This window comes from Anoplophora glabripennis, unplaced genomic scaffold (genome assembly GCF_000390285.2).
Source record: "Anoplophora glabripennis isolate ALB-LARVAE unplaced genomic scaffold, Agla_2.0 scaffold1, whole genome shotgun sequence".
In the NCBI taxonomy this organism is placed as follows: domain Eukaryota; kingdom Metazoa; phylum Arthropoda; class Insecta; order Coleoptera; family Cerambycidae; genus Anoplophora; species Anoplophora glabripennis.
Genome location: NW_019417028.1, coordinates 2,265,125 through 2,279,613, shown reverse-complemented (window position 1 = coordinate 2,279,613; position 14,489 = coordinate 2,265,125). Strand labels below are relative to the sequence as shown.

The 14,489-nt window shown below is 31.0% G+C and overlaps 1 protein-coding gene across 1 annotated transcript in view; it reads left to right on the top strand.

Moving 5' to 3' along the window:
• Window positions 1-14,489, top strand: part of LOC108910349 (protein unc-13 homolog B) — a 465,101-nt gene that overhangs the window by 356,656 nt on the left and 93,956 nt on the right. Inside the window, exon 14 of the mRNA XM_018715183.1 lies at window positions 8,947-9,037. Within this exon, the coding sequence (XP_018570699.1) occupies window positions 8,947-9,037 (91 nt within the window). The remainder of the gene's footprint in view (window positions 1-8,946; window positions 9,038-14,489) is intronic.

The following is a 14,489-nucleotide window of genomic DNA, read 5'->3' as shown; positions in this document are numbered from 1 at the left end:
TAGCAAAAATATCAAAAAACTAATTAGTGTTTCAAGCCTCTACATTTGAAAAAAATAAACTCATGTTCTTCCCGAAAAACTTCGCTGTTTCAAATTTTTTTAAATTTCAGAGTTGTCAACGAATTAAAATAAAATTAGATGACGCGATATTTTTCAGAGGCATCAATTATGATCTAAATAAGTTTATTTTTATTCAAAGATATCATTTTTGAAGTATGGTTCATTTACTTTCAGATACCCTGTATATTTTTCCTCATTTTCGGCATTTAGTTATAAAAAATTGGAGGTGTAAGCAACTCAAATCAAATACAGTATCCTAATTTAGAAAATACGAGTAAAAATAAAAAATAACAAGTTTGGTTCATTGCTTTTTCTTAACCCTGTATTAAACACAATTAAAAAGACAGAGACAAGTTGAGTTAATTCACATTTAAGACAACCTTTTATTTGAACGAGCTTCAAAGAACAACAATTTACGGCATATAAAGTTCTATTATGTCTATTTTCTGGTAAAAATTTCCCGACGTGCTGACAATTAGCCAAAATCTTGACTTCTGACCTTTACAAGAGCCCATTTTCCATCACACAGCACTCTCTCCATCAAGTCGATAACTAAACATAATCCTGGATAAGGTAAATCGACCGCAGCAACGTTCATTGTTGTTTGAGGAAAAGGGATGGCGTGGACCTAGTTTCTATTGTTTTAATTAAACATCCTTTTCACTGTAATGATTCTGTATATCTCCTTATTCTGTTTGTGTTAATTAAATTTCGTTATATCCTTGATTGAATATTGTTTGAGTGTCATTCGATGGTTTTTGCTCTTTAGAAAATATTGAGCATCTGGTTGTTGAATAGAATAAAGTTGTAACAAACATTTATCAAATTAAAATTAAGGTGAATTTTTGTTGTTGGTGGTGTAGAAAAGGAAAATAGTTTCTGGATGACGTTAAAATAAGAAAAAAAGCAATACCTAAATGTAAATCTTATAGTGAAAGTCACTGGTGTAAAATTTGTTATTAAATAAAAAGCAAATAGTGTTATACCAAAATACAGGGTGTTAGGAAGTATCTACCAACCCCCGAAATGGTACCTGGAAATTGACGTTTTGGATTCTAATCTGGTATAATATATGTCACTCTAGCAAACTAAATGTTTTATTTGTACTCTGAAGATACATATATCTTTAAAAAATGTACTATTTATTTCGATAATATATTTGGACAAAATTTAGGAAAAAAAATAGTTTTGACCCATATTTGAGCCAATTTTCAGCCAAATAGTGGTTTTCCTGGGAAACATCGGAAGCAGAATTGTTATTTTGACTTTTATTTGCAGATACTTACCCGACACATTAAATTTTCTGTTTAGTTACAATTCTATTTATTTTCATTGTTTCAACTAATAGACAAACACGGTTAACGGGAAAATAATGCGTAATTAATTTGAGTAAAACAATGGTGTAGGCGGAACACAATCTAAATCGCTCCCCAAGTCAGCCGAAATGAAACCGCAGCAGGATTTTACGTTTCTCCTGCTTGGACGTAAATTCAGTTGGAAACACACGAGCCCGAAAAGCTCGTTTGACGAGGGACTGAGGTATTGATTGAAATCCAACAGAAAATTATCTCCGACGATTCAACTAGCCGCCGTGTTGATTGCCTACAACAATAGTTCCATTTGGCTCTTGGTTTTGAGGCAGGAAACTGCGAGAAAACGTAAATGTGTTTTAAATTTCCATCTGAATTTTGCCGACTGTCTTTTCCATTCTTCTGAGTTTTATGATGCTTCTTTATAAAGATTGCCCGGAGGAAACTGCTTGTATCTCCAACAGCAGTCTTATATTTGATCATCATTTCTTTAAACAAAATGATTTATATGGATACCGTTCAAGCAATGGAAACATTATATTTGATACGAGAACGAATATTTCATTACAATACGATTGTGTGTTGTTCGAATAACTCGACAAGATCAAATTTCAAGGAAAATGTGACATATTAGATTGTGACCTTGGATTCGACCTTCACCACAAGTTGCAAGGTCAAACTAAGGACAACTTAGTATCAAATAGAAAACGTTACTTTTTATTCTAGCAGCCGATACAGCGTCAAAATTTATGCCAGAGTCTTGAATCAAAACATTTGTTTAAGGTGTCTTTGAAGGTTATTTGAAGGTTAAACTCATTTTTCACAAAAAATAATGGATATAAAGTAATGGAATAGAATAATTAATGGATATAATGTAATAAGAAAAATGACCTTTAAATGATATGCAAGAAATTACAAGAAAAATAGTTGTAGAAGAGTGCAGAAGGGCCATCTTTTTTGCACTAATTGGCACACCAAACTACGACGACTAGTTTTATCCGTAATTTGATAGATAATTGTGTGTTTAGTGCAAAAAAATACTTGTTTACACTAAACCCCTGTAAATAAGTGTTTTTACTGGAGATATTTACTACGATGTCAACCCAAACATAATAATGATTGACTGCAGCAGATGACACCATACCAAGTGATCGTAATTTATAAATGGCAGGGGAAATTTCCGATGTAAAAATCGAGAAGAAGACGTCACTTATCTCTTATATCATGTCAATAAGGAAGGGACGAAGTGACAAAAAATTTACCCTCCTGCAAACAAAACCTTATTAGAAAAACTGTCGCGAAAATATATTTCCTTCTAAAAGTATAAAGGACCTTGTTGAAATAAAAATAATGTTAACTTATGATATGTTGTATGTTATGTTAAGTTGTGTTTAACTTTGCAGTAAGGTAGATTTAATGCCTTGGCTGCCGTGGCATTAAATCTTGTGATCTATTGCCTAGTTAAACAAATAACTATTTTTCTTTAATTAAATGTAATTACTTTTTATTTATTACAAAATTCTGTTTCCCGCGTAAAATAAAATACCAAAATAATACAGTAATTTTTTTTCAGTTGGTTAAATTGTAACATCTTTTTACGGTAGCTTTGGAACGTGACTTCTTTAAAAGTTGAGTCTGGTGTCACACCATTGCCAGCCGCACTAATAGGCGAGCGATTCACCCCTATAAAAAAAGGCATGAACCGACTAAATTAAAAAAAAAACTACAGCATGAAACTTTTTTTATTTTATAAAGTGTATTTTTCTGATAATTTACATATTTTTTTATATTTTTCGGCGTGGTCAGTCAATTGTTATAAACGAATGGCTTTGAAAACAGTTTTTTATTGTAAAATGGACTAAAGTAAACACTTTTTGTTTTTTGACATATTTTGATATATCGATTAAAAAAAATCATAATGTTTATTGTAAATATAATCTAATCCAAGATATTGTAAAAAGAAAATTTAAATTTGAAGTGATATCATAATTTTCTTTAAAATACTTTTTTTTTACTCGCTTTAGACCTTCAATAAAATGATTGACCCATACCAAAAAAAATATATCTTAAAGTAGAAGATCTGCCGATTATTATGCTTTTTTTATAATTAAATTCTGTTCAGTAGTTTTTGAGAAAAAAATTCCGAAAGTTTGTCGATTTCGTCACTTCACATTAAATTGTAAATATCTCGGAAACGAAGCATTTATCGAATTTTTGTAAAAGAACAAAAGGTGTTTATTTTGCTCCATTTTACAAGCAACAACTGTTTTCAAAGCCATTTGGCGAGTAATTTTTTTTACAACTTTTTTAATTATAACAATTGACTGACCACGCCGAAAAATATAAAAAAAATATGTAAATTATCAGAAAAATACACTATATAAAATAAAAAAAGTTTCATGCTGTAGGTTTTTGTTTTAAAAATTTTGTCGGTTATCTTCATTTAGAAGCATCTTTTTAGGGGTGAACCGCTCGCCTATAATAACATTGACAGTAGTAAGAAAATTGATCGTAAAAAACCTGTAGTAGCTGCAATTGCCATTCAAGGAAACACCAGTTGCGCCGCGTTGTATTGGAGCCAATTCCAAGTCGGGGGCGATTAATCTTGAAACCAGCTCCAGAACGCCTCTAAAAGGGTCATTTGGGTGTTATTGTGGATCACGCAATACAATAACCCGATAGGCATATTGTGCAGCATGCAAAACAGTTATAAGTTCACGAGACGGGAGATCCGATAACGGATAAGGACGAATACATACGAAACTCCTTATAATGTCAATCTATTCTAACCTCGAAAGTTCCCGATAATTTTTTTTTGGACCACAAAAAGTTTTGATGGATTAATCGTGTATTTCATTAAATATTCATGTTGGAATGACCAGAACGGAATACAATTTTCCTGGAAACGGTAAAATGTTATGAAGGGTTAGTCATAATTTGCCCGAAAAAAAAAATAGTTGGTTCTACAGCCGATCTAAACAAATGCCATACACAAAAGGGAAAATATAAAAGATGTCACTATTATCAGTTTTTTTAAGGAACTTAGGCAAGAACTCATATCTACCGAGCAACAAAACAAGAATATGAACTTCATGCATATTATTAAAACCTGATTGACAGTCATGTCAGTTTCAAGTTTTGCTTTCTGGTACAGAGTACAGAAATATGGTTATTTTCTTTCAACAAAACATTAGTAAATTTTCTGCAACGACAATAATTTGAAATTCTCTGCATAAAATTTTTAACTAAACTAAAAATAATAGCACAAAACAATTTAATTAATTTTTTATTATTTTGCGCAGAATAATAAAAGTCACCAATATTTTTTTTAGTATTCAATTCAGTATGAAAATATTTGCATAATAACTGTTGACAATATATGAACGTATTTGCTCCATATATTAACCCTCTTCTCACAAACTGACGTGACTGTTATTAGTCCAGTCACTGAAAGCGAAAATAAGGTAAAAGCTCCCAATTTCTTCGGATAGCATGGATTTTTCTGAAAATTTGCATACAAGCTCATCTGACCCCCCACTTCAAAAGTTATATTGTCTAGATGAGTGCATTTTTCTATTTGGCGGTGAAAACTACCCTTGTACAAAAAAATGCGCAGATTTGCGTATTTTAAAGATTCAATTCATGTTCAAATATGTTAGATAAAGTTCATTGTTTTTTAATATAATTTATGAAATTTAATTACTTTTCAATCCTTAAAAATCCTTTAAAACTACCCTTCCATGGCCAAAAAAAAATAGAAAAAAAAAGTTTTTAACAGTTTCAAATATTCTTTTGGTGCATTCACAATGTATTGCATTTCTTTTGTTATTCATTAGAAAGCTTACGACTCATTACAAAGTTGCAACCCTTAAAAACAATCCCTTGTAATAAAATAAACAAAAAAATATTATTGAAAGTTTGAGATGTTTTAATGGTATGCATATTATGTTGAATTGTAAACTTTTTATTCGTTTTCAAATGATTTATGATATATTGCAACTTTTCAGCCACCCAAAAAAACCCTTGCTCAAATCAGTTCACAAATGCTCCAAAATACACAAAGATGATGGTAGTTTACCCCTCCGAAAATTTTACCGAAAAAATGCGATTAATTTTTTTACCATAACTTTTGTAATTTTAAAGTTATAAATTTACTCAAAAAAAACATTTTGTAGGGAATTTAAAGCACTTTCAGTTCGTTCTGTAATTTGCAGTTTTTTTGAGCCCTTCGTTTTTTAGATCTGTAAGTTAAAAGGGCTCGAGAAAGGCAGTCTTGGAGCTTAGTTTTGAGCTTCTAATGGTCATAATTCAGTCAAATTTTGTCCTACAAAAATTAAAAAAAGCGTATTGTTCAATAAGAAAAAACCTACAATTTCTTATTCTATCATTTTTTATAACTTTATTAGTCTAAAATATTTTGAAGAAAGGCGATTTTTAAAAAAATTGAAAATGTTTATTCAAAAGTAAATGAAATATTTTTTTTAATTTAGGTTTCTAAAATTATTCAAATTCCCTGAATATACTGTTAATACATAAATAAAGTAAATTGCAGAAGGAATACGTTTAATTTTTTTTTCCGTCAAGTCATTAATTTTAATACCGATTTTTTTTCTCAAAAATCAAGACAATCATTTTATTTTGATTGTAACTTCATTAGTTTTCATGCTAACGACTTTCACCACCACTCAATTTAAAGGTGTTTTCAAGAACTTTAATAGGTGTTATATAAGTTTTCTTCGAAAAACCTTTAATTTTTTCGCTACAGGACGTTGAACGTTTCTATTAGGTATGACTTCAACTTCTGGGAGTCATAACTCGGGTTCTATACCACCTACAAAAATATAAAAAAGCAATCTCTTTGCTATTTAATTACCTTCATTTTTGCTAATGATCATTTTTTTGATAAAACTTGTAGTTTTTGAGATATTCGCGAAAAATGACTTAAAAACATGCATTTTTTGGGCTAAAAACGAACATGTTTAGGCGCAAATAACTCAAAAAGTATTGACTGTACAAAAAATTCTTGTAGAACATGTTTTGCTTAGAATTCGTCCCTGTATCGAATCGTGAGGTTATTTTTAATAAAACAATTCCCACCCTCCAGAAGTGGTGGCATCCACCCCTAGGGTAAAAGTACACATCGGCACTATATAACTTTTGTTTCTTGGGCTATTCCCTAGCTACAGTTCAAATTTCACGTTAATCCATTCCATCCGAAAAAATTGGTAGCCAAAATGGTTCAGTGACTGGACTATATGTCAACGATGTCAATTTGAGTTTAGAGGGACGATATTTAGCCCTTTGTTTTATTACGTGAATATTACTAGCAAACTATAGCAATGTACATAAACGAAGCGCAAATATAACAGCCATATTTTATCGAGCATTACCATAAACAGAATATTATTTCCCTACCAGTAAAAACCGACAAACCCCAATGGCACTAGAACAGTGCACTAACTCAATATTATTTCAATAGGGGTTTTGCGGAACAATATTTAAAATATTCACCGACGTCAGCAACTCAAAATGTCGCTGTTGAAAGACATTTTTCGATCGAGTGGCTTCTGCGTTTGATGCAGGATACTGCATTACGGTTAATAAAGTTTTCAGCAGTCAGGATTGCTTCTTTTATATTTATGATCGGCTTGCCATTCGGATGACAAACAAAATGGTAAATTCCGTGAATACGACAGTCTTTCATATGTATCCTGATATTTTCTACGTACAAGCATTTTTTAAAATTCATGTTAATGCGGGAATAAATATAAATGCTAGCTCTGGCAAATTTTTGTGTCTCTTCTAGACCAGTTTTGGCAATGGTAATTTGGGTGCCCATCCCAATCAGACTGAAGTCGAATTCCGTAGGATTGTAGTATATTTTCAACGATTTTTTGCCTCATTTACTGTCCAATATACATGAAACACAGACGCTGACACCCGCTGTGATTAAAGGTCAGAAGTCAAATGGGAAATCAATCCGCTCCTATGCCGTTAAAAGTTACTCACGATGGGGCTAGCCTCATTAAACAGAACTAATAAGGCTCGATAGAGCCTACTATTTAGTCTATCAGTTTTTCTGAATGTTTCCAATTGTTCCATATCACAGTACCTAGTTGTCTTTTAGCAATATGGGATTTCATTAATGGTTAAAAAAAATATTAATAAAATTCTCTGAGCTATCTCTTCTGTGTATTTTTTTACTAGTTTTACCGAGGAATAGCTAATTAAGTTGCCATCCAATCTTTCTCATTCTGGTAAATATTTACAACAAATATACTAAAACATCGCATTGGGAAGTACAAATGATTCTCCCAATATGAAAAATGAAAAATGTATTGCAAGAAAGATATTTCTAAAATGTTTAAAAACGGATTGTAATTCTGAAAATGTGATTTGAAATTGTAAAATTGATGAAGATCTGTATTCACTAGATTCAAAGATATAAAAATAACATGAACTAATCAAAAGAGATCACTTTTTTCTGTTTCCGTGTAAATGTGTAGCTATTTACATTTTTTCATTTTTGTAAGTGCAGTATTCCATTCTCATTAAAGATGCAAATTGGTCTGCTCCTATACCTCTAGAATTACTTCCTGATGAGAATATAATAACCGGAAAAGGAATTTTGTTTGGATATAAATTATAAAGGCAGAGGCAAATCATATTGGCATAGAAATAAAATGTTTTCATAGTAAATTACTACCAACTGCCTCAAAGGTATTAATTCCTGTTCGATTAATTTCAGTTTATGATGGTCGATTGTACAAAACTCACGACAAAGGATTAAATGAATTTTAAATGAGACTATATTGATTGCAAGATACAACAGTAATTTGTTTTGGAATTTTTGACCTGCAATTGTTGGTCTCAGGCTTCTTGATGTTCTTGGGCTCTGGGAATCTCTGACCTGCAGTTGTTGTTCTCGAGCTAAACTCCGTGGGGGCTCTAGGAATGTTCTCCCGCCCTGATGTTTATTTCGGTTATTATTGTTGATTCAAAAAATTATTATTGATTCTAAAGATTATTGTTGATTCTAAAGGCATGTTCATTCTAAAGACATGCTTGTTGATTCTAGAAATGTTCTCTCTCGGGTTCCAGGAATCTTTGACCTGCAATTGTTGTTCTCGGGCTAGACCCTGTGGGGCCCATTTTTTATAAAAATGTACAGACAAACCTATTCCAAAACTGACGATAACGAAGCGAAAAGCAATTTAACATAAATCTTATAATAATTGCTCACTTTATTTTATGTTACCTACTTTGCGCCTGTAGCGCGGAGATAATTGTGCCAGATCTACTTTTATCTGCTGACAAGTTAAACTAAGTCAATACCACACAAATTGTTTGAAAATTCGACATTTACATTGAGATTATTTTTACAATTGAGAAATTATTTGTAGATTTTTCTTTAAACAATATTCGATGAAAGTTTAATAGAATTTGTCCTTGTCGCGATTTTTATGACTGTGTTTCCTATGTGCACAAGCTTGTAAAGATTACCAACATTTTTTTTTCATTCTTTCGCCTGTACCGACCACAAAGCTCAAAAATTAACACACAATTCTCATTCCAGCCACCCCGGTGACAATCCGTTCTACAGCAACATCGACAGCATGCCGGACATCCGGCCTAGGAGGAAGTCGATACCTCTGGTATCGGACTTGGTAAGTGTAAGTCATCAAATATACTACCTATTCATGTCATCATTTGGTCAGATCATCGACGTGGTGCGATTCGAGGGGGATTTATTATTACTCATTAACATGTCAATTACCATTTCATTAGGCGTATAATGGAAGCGGCAAAGCTAATTGTTCGGCACTCAATGTCCCATGCAGATTTAACTGTTCGGCGCTGTACAGTGAAGAAAATATATCTATATACGTGCATAGCACAGTGTTTAATGTAAAAAATATATTTGTGTATGTTTTATTACCTCACTAATACTCCCAATTTCAAAAAAATGTTGTTACGCCACTGTCTAACTAAAAAAATAAAAGATTAAGGCCAATATATTTCATCACAAATTGAAATTTAAAAAAAAATAAGTTTTATTATAGTATTTTAAGAAGACAATGATATGTTCACAGAGTTTTACAAGGTAATACATTACATTTAATGTTTACAAAATCATTTTAGTAATTCTGCATTTTGGTTGCCAGTGAAGTATAACTTCTACGCCTATGACCTTGACATATTAAACTGAAACTTTGTGTAGTAACAGAAATTGCATATAAAACATAACATTTTTGTTTAAAGTATTTTGTACTTCCAAAGACAGTTTTAGCATTTTTTATAATATAAACTATTTAGCAAATTAGTTGTTAAAAAGTATCGTTAATTATATTTCAGAGGAATATAAAGTGGAAAATATACGAGTATATTTTTGTTACACTTTCACAGCCACTGCATAATGCTGCAGTTCGTTATTGTTGTTAAATATAGCTTATTCCATACGTAACAATTAGTTTTGCCGTAATATATAAATAATTATAAGACAGCCATTCCTTGTTTCAATGAATGTTTGCATAACTTTTATTATATAAATGTCGAAATTATTACACAAATTTGCTTTAGCTAGCATTTTAAGAACTTTTTTTAAAAAGCCAACGCTCAACAATATAAAAATTAATTTTAATACCTGACAAACATAACAAAAACATAAAAAGATAAAAATATAAGAACATAAAAACATAAAGACAAAAACAGAAAAACAAAAACTTAGAAACAAAAACATAAAAATAAAAACAAAAAGAAAAACATAAAAACAAAAACATAAAAACAAAACTATAAAAAACAAACACATAAAAATTAATTGTAGTACCTGACAATCGACATCGTAAAAGCCGTTTTTCCCCGTTTTTGGATTTTCAGCGCTTTATACAGGGTGATTTAACTTTAAATACAGAAACTGCAGGACTAGAATCACTACCAAAAATTAAGTAGAGTTTGCTCTATAAACTTTTTCCTGCGGGACTCGGTATTCGAGATACTAGGTGTTAAAGTTTTTTAAAAAATGTATTTTTTATGCTATATCTTCATACTGACGGAATTAAATGGAATTTACCACGGCGTATTCACTTCATTGGACCCTGTATACAGGGTGATTCACAAATGGTGGCCAAAAATGAAACCTCGTATTCTTTGGTGAATTTTAAGGGGAGTCTTTCCTATAAGGTTTTTATCTTGGATACTTCGTTAAAAAGATACACTGTGTTAATTTTCAAAAAATATTTTTAATTTTTTTGAATAATTTAAAAACTAGTAAGTGAAATAATTTGAAATTGGACACATGTATTTATGTAAATATTGTTCGAAATCTGAAGGCTCTTCCTAAAATTTACATGTTCCAGTGGCGGAGATACAGGGTATCGGTAGCATATTTTTCTAAATGAAATACACTAATGGAAAAAATTAAGGGATCAAAAATAATCTACATTTTCGGCGATTTTTCAAATGGATGGAATAGATAAAAACATTATATGAAAGACGCCCCTTAAAATTTATCAAAGAATACNACTTAAAAACATAAAAATAAAAACAAAAAGAAAAACATAAAAACAAAAACATAAAAACAAAACTATAAAAAACAAACACATAAAAATTAATTGTAGTACCTGACAATCGACATCGTAAAAGCCGTTTTTCCCCGTTTTTGGATTTTCAGCCCTTTATACAGGGTTCATCGATATCTCAGAAACCAATGGTTGCACAGAAAATCCACGGTGGGTTTCAGAAACTTGAATGAATTCTCTTCAAGGTCATAATTTCAAACGCTTTCTGCAATAAGAATGTAAAAAAAAATCAGAAAAAAAATGTTTTCAAGTCCGCACACCAAAAATAAGATCGAAAAAAATTTCGAAAAATTTTCATGATATTCATTAAGATTGCGCGATACGTGTTACTTGAAAATTTATTTTTTTTGCAAGATCCAAAAATTAGAAACTTCAAGCTTCAAATTGCTTTTTTTTACTCCAATACGACCATTTTTATCAAAGATACAGCCATTTGAAAAATCGCCGAAAATTTAGATTTTTTTTTGATCTCTTAATTTTTTCCATTAGTGTAGTACGCCACTGCTTTACGGTAAAAACCATGATATCGAGTAAAACTTAAAAAACCAACTGAAAATACTTTTACTAAATGACATGACAAGCACTAGTCATTCGGTTATTTATTCGAATAAAGAAATTAATAACATTAGACATCATTTTAATGATTTTATTTGAGAAAATGCTCAAAAATACATCCATTTGTACGAACACAGGCGCGACATCTTTTTAGTAACGAAAATGTAATATGTTCGAAATTTATTATTGTATGAATCTGATAAAAAGCATTATTTATTCTTTCTTCTAACTGCTCAAGTGTATTAATTTGTTCACTGTATACCAGCCATTTAACAGCACTCCCCAAAAAGAAATCAAGTGCGTTGAGGTCCGGTGTTTTCAGTTCGTTTTTTAAGATTTACTCGAAAATCAGGCTTTTTGCGAAAAACATAAGAGGGTAGTAATTTGTAGAAAATTGAAAGGCGAATCCGAACCCTGTATCTTTTTAACGAAGCGTCCTAGATAAAAACATTATATGAAAGACGCCCCTTAAAATTTATCAAAGAATACGAGGTTCCATTTTTGGTCACCATTTGTGAATCACCCTGTATATGATATGCTCATGTAAGAAATTACTAATTTGTACATACATAGTAATAACAGATAATTTTACGAAAATGTGTGTCCTTCAAAAAAAAAAGTTATTAGGCGGAAGTGTTTAAAATTTTGGCACTTAATGCCCTCTGTATATAATTGAATAGTTACCAACTTTGCCTCGTCCTTCTGCAGTAAGTTCCCTGTAACGGCTGTTTATTCGACTAATAAAACGACTGATTACGCGAATATACATGCCATGAGCTGTAAATTATATCGAACTCTACAACGTATCAAGAAAATGCGGAAAAGCTTTCCCGTCAACCATTGTTCGCCGAGCCCATGAATAAAACATTATTTGTTTTCGTGCCCCATAACCAAATTCATAAAGTCACAGACTTTTGCGCTAATCGGTTTTATGGGATATGTGGCACGGAGAAATACTTAGCCTATTTCCATAATCCTTTTATACTAAACGTGATTTTATTATAAATAAAACCTTGTAAGGGAACAAAGGAAATCGTTATTAGTTTCGGTTAAACAATCTCACAGTAATTTGCTTCCCCAGCACAGTAATCCTCGCACATTGTTATAAATTATTACTACCGCACGTAACGTAAAATCGATGGGTTTGTTTAATTTTGATAATCCATGCTGTCAGTCATTAATAATGTCCTAAAATTCAAAATAATTCGATTAAGCCATTGTGTTTGAGTTATATCGCAGAATAGTCTAAAATAATGCCCAGATTTCACAACGAAGTACGTTAGAGCCATCAATCGGAAAGACCATATGCCAGAAGTTATTCAGTCCCTGAGAATTGGCGGAGCCGCCTTGACGCGAGATCGAACGTCAACTGTGATATATTGCAGTTCTATAACTAAAGTAAAAGTCTCTAGCCAGTGTGAGTAACACGAAATCAAGTGTATACTTTGTCTTTTGGTTCCTTAAGGTTATCTAAAGGGAAATAAATCCCAAGGCTATATTAAGGGATATACACAACAGGTCAAAAAATTATGTAAAACTAATTTTCCTAATTCGTTGAAAGAATGCCACTTCGAAGAATATGTGGATTACGTTTTTTTTAAAAAATGCGATTACCACGAAAGTTCGGTGTTTCGGAAATAGTTTGCTCCATGTATTTATTTATTGATCGCTGTATTAGTCCAATCACTGAAGCATTTTGGCTACCAATTTTTTCGATTGGAATAGATTGACGTGAAATTTGAACTGTAGCTAGGGAATAGCCCAAGAAACAAAAGTTATATAGAACCGATGTGTGCTTTTGCCCTAGGGGTGGATGCCACCCCTTCTGGAGGGTGGGAATTTTTTTATTAAAAATAACCCTACGATTCGATAGAGGAACGAATTCTAAGCAAAAAATGTTCTATAAGAATTTTTTTAAAGTCAATACTTTTTGAGTTATTTGCGCCTACACATGTTCGTTTTTAGCCCAAAAAATGCATGTTTTTGAGCCATTTTCGCGAATATCTCAAAAAATTTTATCAAAAAATTATCATAAGCAAAAGTGAAGGTAATTAGATAGCAAAGAGATTGTTATTTTAATTTTTGTAGGTGGTATAGAACCCGAGTTATGACTCCCAGAAGTTGAAGTCAATTTCCAAGATAGCTATGATCGAAACGTTCAACGTCCTGTAGCGGAAAAATTAGGCTTTTCGAGGAAAACTACTTATTAAAGTTCTTGAAAAGACTTTTAAATTGAGTGGTGGTTAGTTAGCATGAAAACTAATGAAGTTATAATCAAAATAAAATGATTGCCTTAATTTTTGAGAAAAAAAATCGGTATTAAAATTAATGACTTGAGGAAAAAAAAAATTAAACGTATTCCTTCTGCAATTTACTTTATTTATGTATTAACAGTAGATTCTGTGAATTTGAACGATTTTAGAAGCCTAAATTTAAAAAAATATTTAATTTAGTTTTGAATAATTTTTTTTTCAAATTCAAAAACTAACAGTTATAAAAAAAATGATAGAATAAGAAATTGTAGGCTTTTTCTTACTGAACAATTTGATTTTTTTAATTTTTGTAGGACAAAATTTGGCTGAGTTTCCTGAGCCTTTCCTGAGCCCTTTTAGCTTACAAATCTAAAAAACGAAGGGCTCAAAAAAACTGCAAATCACAGAACTTAAAGTGCTTTAAATTCCCTACAAAATGGTTTTTTGAGTAAATTTATAACTTTAAAATTACAAAAGTTATGGTAAAAAAATTAATCGCATTTTTTCGGTAAAATTTCAGAGCGGGTCAATTACCATCATCCTTGTGTATTTTTAAAACATTTTGTACAATGCATCCTTTTATAATGTATATAAAAAAATTTTATTTGATATTAATTTAATAAAAAAATATTAAGAATAAATTCAATAAAATTAAAAAAAAAAATAATTATATCATATTACTCACATATAATTTTTAAGAAATTTTTCTATAAGGGGTAGGGTTTTTTATGAGG